This window comes from Trichomycterus rosablanca, chromosome 2 (genome assembly GCF_030014385.1).
Source record: "Trichomycterus rosablanca isolate fTriRos1 chromosome 2, fTriRos1.hap1, whole genome shotgun sequence".
Lineage (NCBI taxonomy): Eukaryota > Metazoa > Chordata > Actinopteri > Siluriformes > Trichomycteridae > Trichomycterus > Trichomycterus rosablanca.
In genome coordinates, this window is record NC_085989.1 from 42806904 (window position 1) to 42827478 (window position 20575).

A 20575-nucleotide genomic window follows, 5' to 3' on the forward strand; every position below is an offset into this window, starting at 1 on the left:
TGGGACAGTGGTAGCCTGTCCCGGGCTCTGCTATGCAGCCACTGTTGGGTCCTTGAGCAAGGCCCTAAACCCTGTCTGCTCCAGGGGTGCCGTACAATGGCTGACCCTGAACTCTGATCCCAGCTTCCAAACAAGCTGTGATATGCAGAGAATTTCATTGTATTGTACATGTGTCTATGTATATATTACAAATAAAGACATTCTTCTTTATTCATCTGTAACATAAACCAAGACCATTAGTTCAGTAATTGTCCGCTAGCCGGCGCACGTCTCTCTGTTTACATGAGTGATATGCTTTGTTTTGTCGGAAGGCTCACTTTGTTCTCGTCTTTTTCTTGGTGTTTCATGCTTAATTTTTGCTTAGTAAAGTTCTACTGATTAGTTATGGCTTCGAAAGACAATGAAAGTGGTAAGTGAAACAGGATGCGTCTAGGTATTGCTGAAAAGTTATTAAGAACTTATTTAGAAAGTGAAGGCGGTGTTTCTGTGGCTGGCTGATGTAAGGAATATGGTGCAATTTCTCCCCAGTAGTACAGTACACCAATTTTATTATTTATTTACAGATTTGACATTTCATATTTAAATATCTATATACATTGTTCATTTTACTGTTTTTACTGTTTATATGTGCATGTTTAGACCTTAGTGATGTGTTTTCATATGTTGCCCCCCCCCAGTGCTCCACCCTTTTAGTCCGCTAAATTGAGGTTATATGTTAAATTGTATATGAAAGCCAAATAAGTAAGCCATTTAGTATCAGTTATTTATTTTTTTATATATTTTATGCGTTTTTCTCTCATTTTCTCCCAATTTAGTGTAGTCAATTTGTCTTCCACTGCTGGGGATCCCAGATTTTTTGCAGCTGAGGTGGGTACAATGCTGCTCACGCCTCCTCCGACCCATGCTCAGCCTTTAACGGAACCCTTGCACTCTGCACAGGCGCCTCTATCTGCCAATCAGGGTCCTTACACAGCTTTTAAAGACCCTGTCATCCCTCCCTGCAGGCACTGCCAATTATGCCCGCGAGATGGCACCCAGCCGACCGGTAGCAACGCCGAGTTTCGAACGAGGAGTTCAGAATCTCAGCGCTGGTGAGCTAGCAAAATATCCCGCTGTGCCACCTGGGCTAGTATCAGTTATTTTTTAGTTATTTATTTTACTGCATTTTCTCCCCATTTTCCTCCCGATTTAGCGCACTCAATTTTTGTCTTCCGCTGCTAAGAGATACCAGATTGCATCCAAGGAGAGCACGTCACTATACGTGCCTCTTCCGACAAGTGAACAGCCCTCCTCTTCTCGCCCCTGCATTCTGCACAGACGCCTCTTCCGCCAATCAGGGTCCTTACACAGCGTATGAAGACCCACCCACCCACCCACACATAGTCCAGCCCCCACCCTGCAGATACGGTGGCCAATTAGTATCTGCTGCAGGCACTGCCAATTATGCCCGCCAGATGGAGCCCAGCTGACCAGTGGCAACGCCGTGCTGGTGTGCTAGCGGAATATCCCGTTGCGCCACCTGGGCTAGTATCAGTTATTTTAAGGGATTTTTGGACTTACCCTGGGTTTTCTTTCAAAGAACCATGAATACAGAATAAAACAAGACTCACAACCTTGAATGATTTGATCTGGAGTTTCTTTACATTTTTAAATTAGTACATTATTTTCCCCATACACACAGCTGATTGTACAGTTAACAATCGTTTGACAGGATAAAAAGGCATTCATGTTTCTGGCTTTGCTCTGCGTAAAACGTTAGCACTCCCAAACCTTACAAGTTTTATTTTTTTCTTCTAAAAGCAAGCTGAAATTAATACAAAATTAAAAAGAACACAAAACAAACTGTTCCTTGAAAGAGGAAAAAAAGAAAAATTGTGCCACAGTCCTTTCCACAATGTACATACGGAGAAGTGAAACCTCCAGCACACTTCGCTGTGTGCATCATTGAAGAGCATGCATTCCGTTTAATCACAATATGTACACTCATTTACACGTCAGGATTCCTACAGTAAGTCGTGTTCGTGTTCTCAGTAACGTGACGGACGCTGCAAATGTCTTTTTTTTTTCACAGCAGTTTAACTTGATGATTAAACAGACACAGTAAATTAATGTAAATAACACTTAATCCCACATCCAGTCAATTCTGGGGTGTTTAACTGAAACCGCTCCACAGGTGAACAGCTTAAAATGAGCGGCTGGTCCAACAGCAGTAGGCAAAATAAGAAATCGATGCAAAGTAATATAAATAGGAGCAGTTTGAGTGGGTTTTTTCTGGCTCGTTGACAAGGCTCACTAGTGATTCAAGAAGAAAACTGAATAAATGATAAATGTGAGAATTACAGAAATCATGAATGTATATTGATAGATCTGTCACCTTCATTATAATGCTGTGAATAATAATGACGCAAGCAAAAGAAAAAGGCTTTGTACCCAGATTCTCACTTTCCCCAAATGTAGTCAATCAGACCAGACATGTTTGGTTCCTGATGTTAGTTTGTTTGTTTGTTTGTTAGGATTTTAACGTCATGTTTTACACTTTTGGTTACATTCATGACAGAAACGGTAGTTACTCATTACACACGATTCATCAGTTCTCTTCTTTGCACGTCTTTGGACTGTGGAAGGAAACGGGAGCACCCGGAGTAAACCCACGCAGACACGGGGAGAACATGCAAACTCCACACAGAAAGGACCCGGACCACCCCATCTGGGGATCGAACCCAGGACCTTCTTGCTGTGAGGCGACAGTGCTACCCACTTTGCCACCGTTCCGCCCTCCTGATGTTAGTTCCTTTATTTTTTGTATCAGATTTGCAAGGTTACTCTAAGTACTATTTTAAGTACCACACAACTGAACTCTATATATATAGCTGAACGCATACGGACACCTGACCACATATCTTGCTGGACATCCCTTTCCACAACTATTGAGAGTTTCACCCATAGGAGCATTTGTGAGGTCAGGCAGTAATATTGAACGAGGCCTGGCCCATGACTGTCATTCCAATCCATCCCAAAAGTGCTATAAGGATGAAGTCAGGCCGTTTTAGTTCCTCCACACCAAACTCGTCCAAGTCTTCATGGGCTTCACTTTGTGCACAGGGGCACAATCAAGCTAAAACAATAAAGGGCCTTCCCAACCCTGTTTTTACAATATTACACATTAAATTTGTAATAATATAAGTCTGTTTATGTGATTATATGTCTTTAACATATGGGCTTGGCTAAAACATCTGAATTCGGTAATACAGAGGGTTGCGTGAGAGCGTGCCGCCCTCAGCTTTGTGTACAGAGAGCCAGACCCTGTTCACATTATCCCTCGACTCTGTGCAGGCGCCATCAACCAGACAGCAGAGGTCGTAACTGCATCAGTTATGAGGTCTGGCTGTTCATGTAGCCGCCCAGCCGGATGGCAGAGTCAAACCGACAAGTTCGAAATGTCAGCTCTGGTGTGCTAGCATGTTTTACCGCTGCGCCACCTGAGCGACAAGAAAGCCTCACTTAATGTTCCAGTTCATTCCAAAGCTGTTCAGTAGGACTGAGGTTAGGATTCTGTTTAGGCTGCTGGAGTTTCTTTAAATCCAGATTTTCTTCATGTCTTTGTAGAGCTTACTTTGTCAATGGGGACACAGTCATGCTTGAATAGGAAAGGGCCTTCCCTAAACTGTTGATGCAAAGTTGGAAGAATACAGTTTCCTTTATGTAACTGATTTATTACACATTAGCTCCTGTTAGAAGGGGCATCCCAATACCTTCGTCCATAAAGTGCATAACTAAAATATTTTTGTGTTGTCCAATAGCAACACAGGAGAGAAGGAAAAAAGCTCCAGCCTGATTCTGGAGAGCGGTGCATTACCTACACATATATTTTAAGAGAAAAGGTTGCGCTAACTAAACATCAGCTTGTAGTTACAGGTCAATTAAGGACTAACAAGTCAAGGCCTGGACTTGCCTGTACCCACCCACCTAACAGGGCTTTAGCTAAATTACATTCTGAGGTCACATCTGGACAAATACAGACACTTAGATCACTGTAGAAACCTCATCCAGACGTTACTGCGTCAACTCACTTGTTTTGTAAACGCTGAGTATGCAGTTGAACACATCAGCAGACCAGCAGGTTCTATTTTCATGGTAGGCAAGTGTGTGAAGCTTCATGTCCAGTACTGGATGTGCACAAGTGTTGGACTCAGTACTGTTCCTTATTCAACGTACAGTATGTGAGCGTGTAATGTTCTTCTTCAGGCATTTGAGATCAAATATAATGACGTGTCATCGCCACCCATTGGACTGGCATGCTCACTCACTTTCTTAACCGCTTATCCAATCAGGGTCACGGGGGGTTACTGGAGCCTATCCCAGCTTTTCAATGGGCGCAAGGCGCACAGTAACACCCTGGACGGGGCGCCAGTCCATTGCGGGGCAGACACACATACACACACCCATTCACCTATAGGGCAATTCAGTGTCTCCAATTCACCTGACTGCATGTTTTTGGACTGTGGAAGGAAACCGGAGCTCCCGGAGGAAACCCACACAGACACGGGGAGAACTTGGAAACTCCGCACAGAAAGGACCCGGACCGCCCCGCCTGTGGATCGAACCCAGGACCTTCTTGCTGTGAGGCGACAGTGCTACCCAATAAGCCACCTTGGCATGCTCATGTCAGTGTTTTTTGATACTTTAATAGCTTGAGTAAAAAACTCAACATCAAAAACCTTGAACATGACCTGGCTGAACAACAACAATTGGGGAAGATAATGATAAACGTAAATAAAGCTTTTTTAATATCATGTTACGCAGAACTATTGCTCGTTTGTTTATTTCTTGTGGGTTTATGACCAAAGCAAAGGTCTTTTCATGAGATTATCATTCATACAAGTGTCATAGTACTACTGTGTATTTTCTATTGGGTTGCAATTGCGTAATTGTTCACAGGTTGTATAGTTTCATGGAGGAAAATCACAAAAACTGTACAATGGTGTGTCATAATTTTTGTGTTTTTTGTTTCTTTTTAGCTTTAACTTTGGTAGCCTGAGTAAAAAACTCAACATCAAAAACCTTGAACATGACCTGGCTGACCAACTATAATTGGGTAAGATAGTGATAAATGTAAATAAAGCTTTTTTTCTCTAACTATTCTCCTAAATAATTAAATATTTGTTTCTTTATTGTATTGTTTAAAGCTGCAATTGTGTGAATGATCAAGTAATTTCTATAATATGTTCCCACAAAACATAAATCCCAAAGCGAGTTCACATTACCAGCCTACCAGGAGCGAAGACTTAAAAAGCACAACGGCGTCAAGAGCCAAATAAAGTATATATATAAAAAATTTATACAAACATAACTTAAAATGATAAATATTACATATGTCATGTAGCTATGTACATTTTCTTTAAGGAAGTCATTGTGTAGCAGTATCTACTCTACAGATGAGGCCACACTTATGAGCAATGCTCTAGAGCGATGGGACCTGGCAACCTCAAGACTCGCTGTGAAATTATTCCCCAATAGTGGCACAGTTTACAGATCATACACAGTGTAGTATTGGTGTACCTTGCCTTACTCATACGCTGCCTCAAAGAGTTCATTAGGGGGAGCATGAGGACCCGGAGGGATTAGATCTGAACTGGAATGCTGTTGGCCATGTCTTTCATTCCGCTTGTGTTGGTAGTGCACTACAGGACAGCATATTTGCTTTACAAATACAAACTAGACATGGTCAGCAGGGTCAGCGTGGTGTAAAATGTGATTCGCTGAACTATGGAGGCATTTAAATATTAGCATTAGCGTAGTTTCTGCTGGGAATCATTAACTGACAGAAGTCCTTATTTACAATACCACAGGAGATCAATATGTAGGGCGTGTCATTAATATTTCAAAGATACTAGTGTTGGTATTGATGCATCTCAAGCATCCTGCATGTCGTGGTTCCTCACTATATGTCCAGAACAAATGCACTGCATATGTTCACCACCCACACACCAAAGGTCCATATATGTAGCTTCGCATACAATATACATGAATCGTTGTACATGGTTACATGTCTGGTCTCTCACACATTGGACTCAACAAAGGGCCTCTTTGGTTTAATGGGAGACGAAGGACCTTGGCGGTCGACGTGTCCTGCCTGTCTGTAGTCGGCGTCTGTGTAGGCCTGGGAGACGGGCAGCGTCCGTGCCACCTTGATATCCGGATAAGTAGGCACCTGACTCACTCGCCCTGAGCTATCAGCGCGATAGTACTCGTCCTCCACTAAATGCCCATTGTGAGCATTGTTGGTGCGGTTGTAATAGGCGAGGTGCCCGTAGGTCATGTTTCCGGGTGATGTTGCAGGGCTGGAAACCACCGTGTCCAAGGACGACACAGCCCAAGTGCGTGACGAAGTGGAAGAGCTAGAGGAAGGCTGTTGAAAATACTGCTGAGTCCGTGCTGTCTTGTCGATGATGCCCATAAAGGGCGTGGAACGTGCTCTCAAAGCCTCACCCGGATACGTACCACCCAAAACTCGCATATCAGTGCCCTGCGGTGGAGAAACAGGCGAAAGGTCATCGCTGTATTCTCCTTCGTACGCTAGATTGAGCGGGATCTCCATTTGCTGCGCAGAGCTCGAGGGCCTGAATCCCGGGCCGAGGTTTGAAGTCGAGCCCACGGCCAGGCTGCTGCTGGACGGCGAGAAGCGTAGGCCGGTGCTTTGCGAGTGAATGAGCGGGCGCGGTGTGGGACCGGTGGCGCTAAGTGGGCGGCGCATACCGTGATGGTGCTCGGGAGAAGAAAGCTGGACCTGCCGCTCGGTTTCGTAAGGCTGGACGGGGTAATACGCAGCGGACTGACTGCGACTGATCTGTGGTGGGACTTGGCCGTAGCGGGGTCCTGCGGTACTCGGTCGGTATGCATGCGAGGGTCTCTGAGAGAGCTCTTCTTCCATATATAAACTGCCTTGTGAGTGCAGTGGAGTGGAATAGACCATTTCCCCGAGCTCGTCCATGTCCCCAGGGTGGGATCCTCTTATAGGGTGGGCCATGTGGGAATATCCAGCAGAGTGTACCTGCCCGGTGGCCTGGTTTGTGCGGACAATTTGAGCCTTGGCTGGCTGCAACCATTGGCTCTGCTGCTGAATTGAGCGCTGGCTGCTCATTTTAGCCAACGGTGACTTGGGCCGACCTGAAAACACCTCCTGCTGATAGCGACTGTTGGAGACCGAGGCGGATTGGGGTCGGTAAAGTCCTGCATTCTCTGGAGCGTAGGGTCCACGGCGTAAAGGTGAAGGCGGAGGGCTGAAGTGATATGAGGAAGAGGATGACGATGAAGATGCTTGGTGGGCTGGTGAAGTGTGAGGGGGACTCGGACGATACTGGGTGCTTTGATGAGTTGGAGAAAGTGATGGAGAGGATGAATGGTAACCCTGGCGTGTTGGGGAGGACATTGACGGCGGACTGGGGCGTAGGTCATATGCCTGACCCATGGAGACCCCCCCGGAAAGGTAAGGCAAATGGCTGGGGGAAGGTGGCATGTTCTGAATGACGGGCAACCCTGAGGGACTGGAGCGGGGTTCAGCGGTAACGGCCAGCGGCAGACCGTCCAAATCCCGCTCCAGGTAGTCGTCCCCCTCTTCGAACAGGTCCTGCACAGGCTCCATGTCAGACAGGCGGGGCTCAAGTGGAGGAGGGTGTGGTGACATTATTGGAGCTGGGTCACGGGGAGGTGAGGGGGGCGGATCCACCTGCTGTTGCAGAACGACCTGACAACATTCCTCCTCCACTCGCTGCAGCAGCCGCTGGATCTCGCGGTTGCTGGGACACAGTCGCACGGCTTCATTCAGGTCCTCCAGGGCTGCGTGGAATTGCCTGCAAAGGAGCAAAGAAATGTGTTATTAAGATACGTTTATTAGTTTTGAGTCTTCCCGTAGACTATTCAAACCCAGAGACAATATCAGAAGTCAGCATTTAAGGCAGTACTTCTAAGATTCAGGCAGTACTTCTAAGATTTAGGCAGTACTTCTAAGATTCAGGCAGTACTTCTAAGACTAAGGTAGTACTTCTAAGATTCAGGCAGTACTTCTAAGATTCAGGCAGTACTTCTAAGATTCAGGCAGTACTTCTAAGACTAAGGCAGTACTTCTAAGATTCAGGCAGTACTTCTAAGATACAGGCAGTAATTCTAAGACTAAGGCAGCACTTCTGAGATTCAGGCAGTAATTCTAAGATTCAGGCAGTAATTCTAAGATTCAGGCAGTAATTCTAAGACTAAGGCAGTACTTCTAAGATTCAGGCAGTAATTCTCAGATTCAGGCAGTACTTCTAAGATTCAGGCAGTACTTCTAAGACTTAGGCAGTACTTCTGAGATTTAGGCAGTAATTCTAAGATTCAGGTAGTACTTCTAAGATTCAGGCAGTACTTCTAAGATTCAGGCAGTAATTCTAAGACTAAGGCAGTACTTCTAAGATTCAGGCAGTACTTCTAAGATTCAGGCAGTAATTCTAAGATTCAGGCAGTAATTCTAAGACTAAGGCAGTACTTCTAAGATTCAGGCAGTAATTCTAAGATTCAGGCAGTAATTCTAAGACTAAGGCAGTAATTCTAAGACTAAGGCAGTACTTCTGAGATTAAGACAGTACTTCTAAGACTAAGGCAGTAATTCTAATATTAAGGCAGTACTTTTAAGATTCAGGCAGTAATTCTAAGACTAAGGCAGTACGTCTAAAACTAAGGCAGTACTTTTAAGACTAAGGCAGTACTTCTGAGATTAAGACAGTACTTCTAAGACTAAGGCAGTAATTCTAATATTAAGGCAGTACTTTTAAGATTAAAGCAGCACTTCTAAGATTTAGGCAGTACTTCTAAGATTAAAGCAGCACTTCTAAGATTTAGGCAGTACTTCTAAGATTAAGACAGTACTTCTGAGATTAAGGCAGTACTTCTAAGACCAAGGCAGTACTTCTAAGATTTAGGCAGTACTTCTAAGACTAAGGCAGTAATTCTAAGACTAAGGCAGTACTTCTAAGATTTAGGCAGTACTTCTAAGACTAAGGCAGTAATTCTAAGACTAAGGCAGTACTTCTAAGATTTAGGCAGTAATTCTAAGACTAAGGCAGTACTTCTAAGACTAAGGCAGTAATTCTAAGACTAAGGCAGTACTTCTAAGACTAAGGCAGTACTTCTAAGACTAAGGCAGTACTTCTAAGACTAAGGCAGTACTTCTGAGATTAAGACAGTACTTCTAAGATTAAAGCAGTACTTCTAATATTAAGGCTGTACTTCTAAGATTAAAGCAGCACTTCTAAGATTAAGGCTGTACTTCTAAGATTAAGGCAGTACTTCTAAGATTAAAGCAGCACTTCTAAGATTTAGGCAGTACTTCTAAGATTAAGGCAGTACTTCTAAGATTAAGGCAGTACTTCTAATATTAAGGCAGCACTTCTTGTGTCGCTTCAATCATTCACAAACATAACTATGGGAACAACTTCTAGCTAGCTAACTTATAGTAACTTAAGTAAATAACCTATTGCAGCCTTACAGCTTATCTAGCTCGATTATGTAAGTAGCTACTAAGTTTACCCTGGTTAGCTGGAAATCTAACTATGTTACTGAGTGAACAACCAGTGACCTGCACATCCCTGACCTCAGCCCCAGTGCACAGCTTTTGAATAAAGCAAAACATCATTTGAGGCTTTCTTTTTTTCTATTTTATTTATGCATTTTCTCCTATTTTCTCCCAATTTAGCGTAGTCAATTTGTCTTCCGCCGCTGGGCGGATTGCAGTCGAGGTGGGTATATTGCAGCTCACGCCTCCTCCAACCCACGCGCAGCCCATTGTGGGAACCCTTTTTCACCCATGCATTCTGCACAGGCGCCTCTCTATCTGCTAATCAGGGTCCTTACACAGTGTTTGAAGACCCCACCCACATAGTCCAGTCATCCCGACCGTGTCTGCTGCAGGCACTGGCAATTATGCCCGCTAGATGGTGTCCAGCCGACCGGTGGCAACGCCGAGTTCCGAACAGAGGAGTTCAGAATCTTGGCGCTGGTGTGCTAGCAGAATATCCCGCTGCGCCACCTAGGCACCTATTTGAGGCTTTCTTGACCAACATCAGTGCCTAGCTATACAAATGCTCTTTTGATTAAATGGGCACAGATTCTCATACATAGCTGAAGATCACATAGAGGTCAGTCTATTTTAATACAGTCTGCTTGGTCTGTTATAGTCAGGTGTCCAAATATTTTTGGCCATGTAGTGTAGTTACATTAAAAGTATGTATCTGTTAAAAAAGCTGAATCCTACTGCAGTACTCTACTTGAGTGCTCTGTGTGTAATTTAAATAATATATGACTGCAAAAAATAATAAAGGAAAAGATGTAATGAAATGTATGTAAATAAATAACTGATGTATGATAGTGAACCCAAGATGCTGTTTTCTTATAACGACTAATTACCTCTAACAGTATTAACACTACGCTGGAGTTTTAGGCCCCGGCGCCCTGCCTGTTTAAATCTATGGTTACCTGCTGCTGCGTTTGGCGCGGGCTCGTGCGTAAAAGGCCTCATAGGATTTGGGTTTCAACTCTAGAGCTCTGGAGGCAAACTCCTCCGCCATGCCAAAGTCCTGCAAGCAACAACAGGGCCAACAGTCATACACAGAGTCGTACGAGTGGAGATATATGGAGCCAGTCAGACACCGACACACAGACACGTTCATTCTAAACATACAAATATGATAATACGACACATAAATCATACAAATGAGCTCATACGTTCTTTTATTACAGACTAAACACACACATACATACACACCTCAAAACTCTACTATCCAAAGCTAAATCTCAGACTAAACTCAACCCACTCCTATGAACGAAAAACCAGAGTAACAGGGTGTTAGAAACTGTGATGATGAGAATGAAGTCAGGGTTAATGCCACTAACACAGAAGGGTCTGGCATTGCCATGGCGATACAACATTTAATGGTATTTTCAACGTTATGATGGTAGTTGGAAATTAAACAAGACGTCTTGGTGGAAAACAAATGTCTTTAGATTAGATTTAATGTGGTTCTGGAATATTCAAAATTATTAGGAGAATCAACCTGTATTTATATCCACTAATGTTATATTCAATTTGCAGATGTGGTCTTACATAAGACTCCACGATTTACAGGCATAATTACAAACCCCATTTCCAGAAAAGTTGGGACTCTTTTTTATTTATTAGGATTTTCATGACAGAAATGGTAGTTACTGGTTACACAGGATTCATCAGTGCACAAGTTTAATATAAAACACAGTCATGGACAATTTTGTGTCTCCAATTCACCTCACTTGCACGTCTTTGGACTGTGGGAGGAAACCAAAGCTCCCGGAGGAAACCCACACAGACATGGGGAGAACATGCAAACCCAGGACCTTCTTGCTGTGAGGTGACAGTGCTACCCACCAAGCCACCTTTCTAAAAATCCAATACAAACTGAAACATGTAACTTGTTGGTTTATTTAGATAGATACTGAGTAAAAAAACTGCTATATATTCTAACAATACTAAATCTAAAAATTACATAACACCTATATACATGTAAACATAAAAAAGTTGACGCACACATAACATACAATAATTATAAGTATTCTTTATAATTTATTGAATATTCTGATGGCACCTGTTAGGAAAGACATTCATTTTGATGCCTGCAACACACTGAAAAAAGTTGGGACAAAGGCATTTTAGCACTGTGTCCCAACAGCTTTCCTGTTAGTGAGACTTTTTAATGCTTTGGGAACTGAGGACACTAATTGTTGCAGTTTTACAAAATAAATTGTTGCCCATTTTTGCTTGATATGAGCTGCTCAACAGCTACCATCGTTTGATTTTCCTCTTGATGATGTGACATGCATTTTCAATAAGAGACAGATCTAGACTGCAGGCAGGTCAGTCAAGCACACACGCTCTGTGTCTACGAAGTCATTTGCAGCTTTTAGCAGACGCTTTTATCCAAAGTGACTTACAATTATGACTGAACACAATTTCAGCAATTGAGGGTTAAAGGCCTTTCTAAGGGGCCCAACTGTGGCAACTTTACGGTGGTGGGGCTTAAACCAGCAACCAATTGATTACTAGTCCAGTACCTTAACCACTGAGCTACCACTGCCCCTACTACAGAATGAAGCCTGATATAGATAATTGAGTACCTGGGAGAAGACATCATCCCCCATGGCAGCAAATGTCTCTCTAAAATACCAATAAAAGCCTTCACATCAATGGTACCTTCACATACACTGATCAGCCATAACATTAAAACCACCTCCTTGTTTCTACACACACTGTCCATTTTATCAGCTCCACTTACCATATATAGGCACTTTGTAGTTCTACAATTACTGACTGTAGTCCATCTGTTTTTTCTGCATGCTTTGTTAACCTGCTTTCACCCTGTTCTTCAATGGTCAGGACCCCCACAGGACCACCACAGGGCAGGTATTAGGGCTGGTATTATTTAGATGGTGGATCAGACACAGCAGTGCTGCTGGAGTTTTTAAATACTGTGTCCACTCACTGTCCACTCTATCAGACACTCCTACCTTGGTCCACCTTGTAGATGTGAAGTTAGAGACGATCGCTCATCTATTGCCCCCCCCCCGACTCCCTAGATCTTTTCATAATATTATGTATTGTAGATGTTAAAAACCTAAATTTGTTGCACTAAAAACACTGACAATGTCTTTAAACTTACTGATATTCGTTTATTGTAAAGAGTGAGATTTGCTGGATGCTTCTTTAATACTTAATCATGATGATTTGTACTTAACCTTCGTCTTACTTTGCTTTTGTGACAACTTTTTAAGGGTGTTGCAGGCATCACATTCTATTGTTTTTATTATTTATATATACAAAATACAATTAGGTTTTCTTAGTAAAAACACTGAAAATATTTTCTGTTTAGTTGCATCAGTTAAATAAAAGTTTAAGCAATTTAACAAATTACATTATTTACTTTTTATGGCATTTTAACAAAGTGTCCCAGCTTTTCTGGAAATTACGTTTGTACAAAAGGAAAAAAAGGCAGAAATTCCAGCAAACAGCAGAGACTCAACCCGTTGTTTACTCACGTTCATTTTCCTCCTGCAGCGCGACAGGCTGAGCAACAGGGAGACTTTGAGCTCGCGGAAGCTCTTCAGGTCCTCAGTGAAACCCTCTCGAGGAAACTTTTTCAGTGCGTACTGATAGCGCTGCGCTGCCTCCTTCACCTTCCCTTTCTGCTCGAGGCCAACACAGAGCAAAACAGGATTCAATTCAGAAAGAAATGTGTGTAGCGTAGTGTGTAATCAAATAGGATGGGAGAGGAACAGAACGGTGACAGAGTACCAGAAACATCAGTCTTAAACACACATGACCAGTTCATGGAGCTACATCCATCATACACCGATCAGGCATAACATTATGACCACCTTCCTAATATTGTGTTGGTCCCCCTTTTGCTGCCAAAACAGCCCTACAACTGTGATGCACTGTGTATTCTGACACCTTTCTATTAAAACCAGCATTAACTTCTTCAGGGGTTAGCCTGTAGCCTAGCGCATAGCCCGGCTCGCTTCCCCCATTTCTGCTTTCTGTCCCTACGTCGCCTTCGTCGCTTTGCCAGGAGGATAGCTCCAAGGGGCTCAGGTGAGTGAAGTATCTCCGGTGGAATGTTTTCCGAATTAAAACTGTACTCCCTGTACTGTTCACTGATGCAGATGAGTTGTGCTCGAGTGTATGAGCAGCTCCCTGCTACTGATACATGTACTGACAAACATAAAACAAGAAAAAAAAAACTACAAAGGTACGGAGAGCATCGAGCCGCTGCGTCTGCACGCGCCGCCATCTCACTAGAGATTGAGATATCTGACATGCTAGAAATCTCGATCCAGCTACAGTAGCTCGTCTGTTGGATTGGACCACGTCAATCAATGAGCCTTGGCCACCTATGTACCACTGTTCTTTCATTGGACCACTTTTGATGGATACTGACCACTGCAGACCGGAAACACCCCACAAGAGCTGCAGTTTTGGAGGTGCTCTGACCCAGTCGTCTAGCCATCACAATTTGGCCCTTGTCAAACTCGCTCAAATCCTTACGTTCGCCCATTTTTCCTGCTTCTAACACATCAACTTTGAGGATAAAATGTTCACTTGTTGCCTAATATATCCCACCCACTAACAGGTGCCGTGATGAAGAGATAATCAGTGTTATTCACTTCACCTCTCAATGGTCATAATGTTATATCTGGTCGGTGTACAGTTGCACTTTGTAGATATACAATCATTAGTTGCTCTGTATACTTTGTCTTCTCCTGTACTAGGGTGAACATACGTCCTCTTTTTCCCAGACAGGTCCTCTTTGTCTGGACAGGATTTCTAAATCACCAAAAATGTCCAGGATTGGGCTTTTGTAGAAAGATTTGCACTGATTTTAACTTTCTCTTTAGGTGTCTTTATTGTTTAGGGCTAAACGCTGAATTAAAAGATTATCTGACCATAAATGCATTTGTTAGTTGACTTGTTAAAGAGTAGCTGTTTATTTATTAAAGTTCAATAACACTGTTGCATTGTTATTGATGCATTTGTCAAATATTTGTCAATCAAGGTACTTTATACACATTGCCATGGTGCCACTACATGAAATTACATAGCCAATCAATGGAATTGTATACCACAAAGTACAATGATATGGTAGGTGTTCCTTATAAAGCAAGTGTATTTATAAAAAAAGGAGGGAAACCACAATGCAACAGTGAAAAGAAAAACAGGACTGACCTTATAGAATCCATCTCCTTCTTCAATCAGCTTGCTCAGGAGGACGATCATGATGTCAGGCTTGGAGGTGGCCATCGCCCATGTCGCCGGACCTGTGTCAGCATACAAAGGTGGTTATAAACCTTTACTTTATGGTAACAAGTAAGACTAGTGATCAACTTTTCCCAAATAGTGTTAACATATTCACACAACTTCCCAGGTACATAATGACACTCACAGTAACAATATATCTTCTTTGACATTAAGAGGTGTTCAAGAGGTGTAAAAATCCTTTATTTTAGTTTCTCTGTGTACAGCTGGAGCCTTAGGCAGTGTTCACAAAAACATTGTCAGCATCAGTTAGGAAATGCATTAATGTGTGTGCAGCTGTTTATCACGTCACTGTTAAACTCGGGTCTCAAACTGACACCTCTATTTAAAATAGCAACAGCACCAGATGTGGGGTGAAAATGTAGCACATATTTAGTATAGTATGGCGTGATTTGGCACACAGATAGACATGCTTGTAAATCTTCTTTAATATACTTTATATGAAATGTGAATACAAGACATTGTTTAGGTTGGTTCAATAGAAAGACTTGGACACTGGACACCCTTTATTAGCTGGATTTAACATCTTGCTAAAATATTAAACAAAATGTGGCTTCTATTTTATGCATATTTTCTCCTTTTCCTCCCAATTTAGCGTAACAAATCTGCGGCTAGGGACCCCGATGGCGTCAAAGAAGAGTGTATATTGGCCTGACACACACTCCCTCCAATTGTGCACAGTCCACCAATCGCTTCTTATTCTCCCATACTTCGGTGTATTTGCCCAATTGAACCATGCCCCAATCTCTGTGCTTCTCCATTTCTTTTTTTATGCATTTTCTCTTTTTTTTTCTCCTAGTGCGTCCAATTTTTACCCAATTGCGTTATGCTTCCTCTCTACTGATGCTGACCCTCGCCCCTGATTGAGGAGAGCGAACGGACACACGTCCACTCCGATACGTGAGCAGTAGCCGACTGCATTTTTTCACCTGCACCAGCAGAGCTCATATGCGAATCAGCCCTGTGCATGGAGAGACACACCCTGATCAACACATTATTCCTCTACTCTGTGCAGATGCCATCAATCAGCCAGCAGAGGTTGTAATTGCATCAGTTATGAGGTCCCTATCCGACTTATTTCTCCCTGTATGAACAACAGCCAAACGTTGTTTATATAGCCGCCCAGCCCAGCCCAGCCGAATGGCAGAGCTGAGATTCGATACGATGAATTTGAAATCCCAGCTCTGGTGTGCTAGTGTATTTTACCACTGTGCCACCTGAGCGGCTGCCTCTCCACTTCTGTACAGGCGCCCTGGGCAACCAGGGTCCTTACACAGCGTTGATAACCCCACTTGTTATTAGTCTGGTCTTTTCCCACCCAGCAGACTAGAGGCCAATTTTTGTCTGCTGCAGGCACTTGCCAATTGTGCCTGCTAGAGGGCGCCCAGATGACCGGTAGCAGAGCCTACGAATTGCTCAGAATCTCAGTGCTGATGTGCTAGCATATTATCCCGCTGAACCACCTGGCCGCCGCATCAACAAAACCAGAAAATGACCAGGGGAATCCAAACTTTAGCATATAACTATATAATAATATATATTCTACAAAATATAGGAAACTACATTGCTAAACTGTGTCAATTTGAATGAGAGCTCACAACTAAGATTCATTTTTTAGTCATCTCCTTTACTGACACATGACTGAAGCTCTTTCTGTCTCCTACTGGTGATGATGATCCCATTATGGTAGATTTTATAAAAAGTTCAAGACTAGGTAACTTCTTGAAGAGATGACAGGGCTAAAATTACATGCATCACCATGTCAGTTCAGTGTGAACAGTTAATTACCACATAAAATGGCATCAGTGTACTGAGAGAAACTGTAAATGTGCTTGTGAACACAGCCTTATGAGCTCAACAGTTCTTCAAGGGTTTGGAGTAAAGGGGTGATTCAGGGATGCTCTGGGACTAAAGATGAAAACCAATGCTGACTAATCACCTAATACACAATCTCTATACCTGACACCAACCTAGACAATAAGCTTTTACATATACAGTAACAGTAATCAACTGATAAAGAAAAAAAATTGATACACTTCCTTAGATGTACCTTAATTAGAAATCAAGGGATCATTGTGTCAAGGACACAGTGTAAAAGTACAAAAACTATACAGTAAAAGTCCACCGTGTCATTGACACACTGACAAGTTGGGTAGGGGGACAGAAATTTTATATATGGAGCCAAGTGAACTTCTGGAATAGGCCACAAAAGACGCCACACATTAAGAAGAAAGGAAAAAAACATTGTTCTCATATAAAAGTACTAAGTCTGTCTTTGTTTAAAAGAAAAAGGCAAAAAAAAGAAATCAGGCATGACAGAAAGCACGTGTCATGCAGCAAATGTCTCAGTTCCACTCAGGAGGCAGCTGCCTTAGTAATCTCTTTCTTCAAATGCATTTATCTTGTTAATGATAATCTAGAGGCAGATAGAAGTGCTTTGCAATATATACATATTTATATACATATTTAGTACAGTACAATGAAAGCTAGGGCAGTGTACGACACCCTTAAAGCTTAAAGGGGGTTAGCGGGGACTTCGCTCAAGGGCCCAACAGTGGCTGCATGGCAGATCTGGTATTCGAAACCCAAAAGTTCTAGTTGGTATTCCACAGCTCTGCCCACTATTCTACTATGGTATATACTGCACATGTGACTCATGTCTTATGCAAAACACCTATAATGAATGCTAAGGGCTGCAAGGTCGAACAAGCCTTCTTTGGCATCTGCCACTTCTTTTTACCAGACAGTGGTGGATTTTCTGTATTACTCCACTGCTCATAGAGGCACCTTGACCAGACAGTAGATGTCACTGGGGCACTAGCACCAAGGGCATACCTCACTCTGTTGAGTCTGTAGAATACCGCCAAAACTCAAACAGCATTTTGAGAAGGCAAGAAAACTATTTGCACTATTTGCTAAACAGTTGGCAACTGCCACATAAGCTAGCTGTGCAACCTTTAAGGTTACATTATGTTAGCTGAATAAACCTGGAGTGACTTTAGGGTATCCAAATATTCAAGAGAACTGAAATACAAGAGATTAACTCACATTTGTAAATATAAGACATGGTAGAAAATAATTTAGCACATTTGTTTAAAAAATAAAAAACAGCACAGAATAGGTTTTTAGAACTGGCTGTATGGAGGTCAAGGTAGTGCTAGATCAACAGTTAGTAAGCAGAAGGTTGCCAGTTCAAGCCCCACTATTGCCAAGCTGTCACTGTTGGGCCCCTGAACAAGGCTCTTTACTCTCAATTGCTTAAACTGTATTTAAAGGTGACATCCTTAATCCTGAGAATCTGCAAATACTGCCCAAAAATCTGACTACTCAGGTAGCTGCCTTTGGTTAGGAATTTCTTGACCCCATGATAAGATTTATTGGAATCATGCATGCAATTTCAGACATTCATGCATGTATGAGAACAGGCTGATGGAATTCATTTTTGTCATCGCATTCTGGACCATTGCTTTCCTAGATTAAAGTCAACTGTTCCAACAAAGCTACTGTTCACAATGAGTATACAAAACGTGGATGCAGTACTCCAACTGACCACACAGACAGAAAGTGAAGGAGCTGAAAATGTGGACAAGCGCACACACAAGTGAGGGATGGTTTTACCTCGAGCCCTGCTGGGAAGGGTCTGACATCCTGGGTGGAAGGTAAGGGGGAGGTCACATGTGGGAAAGAGACAGGGAAGTGAGGTGAAACAGTCGCCATGGGGTTAGCAGTCCATGTCAACCCGGAGAGAGAGAAAGTGTGTGAGATAGTCAGACGGATGAAAGCAACAGATTTAGGGGAAGGGGGCAGAAGCAGAGGGTTGGATTAAAAGGTGTGTAGAGGTAAAGGGGAAAAGTAGAGGATAGAGATGAACGACGGGTGCATAAAACCAGGCAGGAGGGTTAAAAGCAGCATTAGTGATATTAGCAGCAGACGGGAGGGAGGGTCAGTGTTTAATTATCCAGTGCTATACACAGAAAAAAACTAGACACACAGAGGGGAGATAGGTCAGGAATGGTTTGAACACAATGTCCAGCAATGTCTTTCATACATGTACATTTAGGCAGGAGTTTACAGAAAGGAGGATACAGTTGTGTATAAAAGTCTGGACATACCAGACCTATCAATACAGCCTAGCCATTTGGGGGTGCACCTGTCAGTGAACTCTTGGTGCAGGTCCCAAGCCCGATACAACTAGGAGGGTTGCATTAGGGGTAAAAGCAGGGCCAGAAGAAAACAATTTGTAAACTTTGGACACCCTTCCAGTTATCAAGTCTCAAAAATCCCTTAACCTGTTAGATCTTTACTGTTGTTAAGAATTATTAGAAAATAATATATTTTTTATGATTATGTTTGATTATATATAACGGATCTGAGAGACTGGCAAGGGCCAGTGTGTGATGGCTAGACGACTGGTCAGTTACCAGACTCTTCAACATCTTGGACATTTTGACTAAGCGATTGCTAACTGAGTTGCCGTTGTATTGCTAGGAGAGCCTCACATTATAAATTAACCAGAAGGCATTGCTTGCGTCATGGACCATGAAATAAGCCGTTTACTGTGTAGTCTGCAATTTGCTGTGAAATCCAAAATAAGGTTCGTGTTTAGAGATTTAACGTTAGCGTTTGAGTGCCTCACGTTTACTGGTTAATCTGCACTATGAGGCGGTCCTAGCAATCCTACAGCAATTCAGTTAGCAATCACTTAGTCAAAACATGAGGTGTGATATGAGGTGGTCCTAGCCTAGTGTAACAGAATTTCCTGAGGTCTAGTGTGATTGATGTTGATGTATCGAGTGCATTTTGTCCCTTTGGGGATTCCATAGTCAATGGAAAGTGTGCTTCTCTACACACGTGATCACCTCTGTGCTTAGCCTCAAACAAACGAGCTAGTAAAGTATTCTGCTCCAAATAGTTTGTCTATGTACAGTTAAACTCCTCCTGCTCACCTACAAGTCTTGCATCCCCTTATTTAGCTTATACACTCATACTGCCCTGCCACTGATGCTAGCCTCCTTGCCATCCCTACCTTCAGACTGGTCTCGGCAGGGTGAAGATCGTTCAGTGTCATAGCCCCTAAACTTTGGAACTCTTTGCCACAATCTCTGCGTCACTGCTCTTCACTTTCATCCTTTAAAACTCAACTTAAAACATACCTCTTTTCTGAACATTTTCATGAATTCCCTTCTGTAAACTGCTAATAATGTTTTCTTGTAAAGCGACCTTGAGTATAAGAAAGGCGCTATATAAATTAAACGTATTATTATTTTTATTATTATTTCTTTCTTTATAAACTCAGTAAACTTTATAGACGCTCGGTTAAACCAGCAATCAGTTAGACAAAATGTCCAAGATGTTAAAGTCTAAAGCAGCTAAAAACACGAATCAGGTAACTGAGTTGGGAAAACTCCTGACCAATTCTGTGGGGGGTCAAAACATGGAGGCATTTTGCTGGATGCTCTAGGTTTACATTTAACCATTAAGGTAGCTGTGCTGTGTATTTTAGCTTTAAATTATTCTATCATTTAATTCATGAGTGAAATGTAACGATTTTTGAAAAACAAGGTCCGTGAAATTAAGCACATTTTCCTGTGAATTTAATACGACCCTAATTATACAACACTGGCAGACAAGAGACAGTAGGGTTTAACTTGGTATCTGCCAGTTTTTTCATGTTTTTAAGTCACCCAGACTGGAGTATTCCAG

The 20575-nt window shown here is 42.5% G+C and overlaps 1 protein-coding gene across 1 annotated transcript in view; it reads right to left on the reverse strand.

Moving 5' to 3' along the window:
* Positions 1-5380: 5380 nt before the first annotated feature.
* The window catches only part of tanc2a (tetratricopeptide repeat, ankyrin repeat and coiled-coil containing 2a), a 299606-nt gene continuing 284411 nt past the window's right edge, over positions 5381-20575 (reverse strand). The window contains exons 24-28 of the mRNA XM_063016038.1: positions 18491-18520; positions 14783-14874; positions 13096-13242; positions 10507-10607; positions 5381-7850 (exon numbers count right to left, since the gene is read on the reverse strand). Coding sequence (XP_062872108.1) covers positions 6059-7850; positions 10507-10607; positions 13096-13242; positions 14783-14874; positions 18491-18520 — 2162 coding nt within the window. The 3' untranslated portion in view covers positions 5381-6058. The remainder of the gene's footprint in view (positions 7851-10506; positions 10608-13095; positions 13243-14782; positions 14875-18490; positions 18521-20575) is intronic.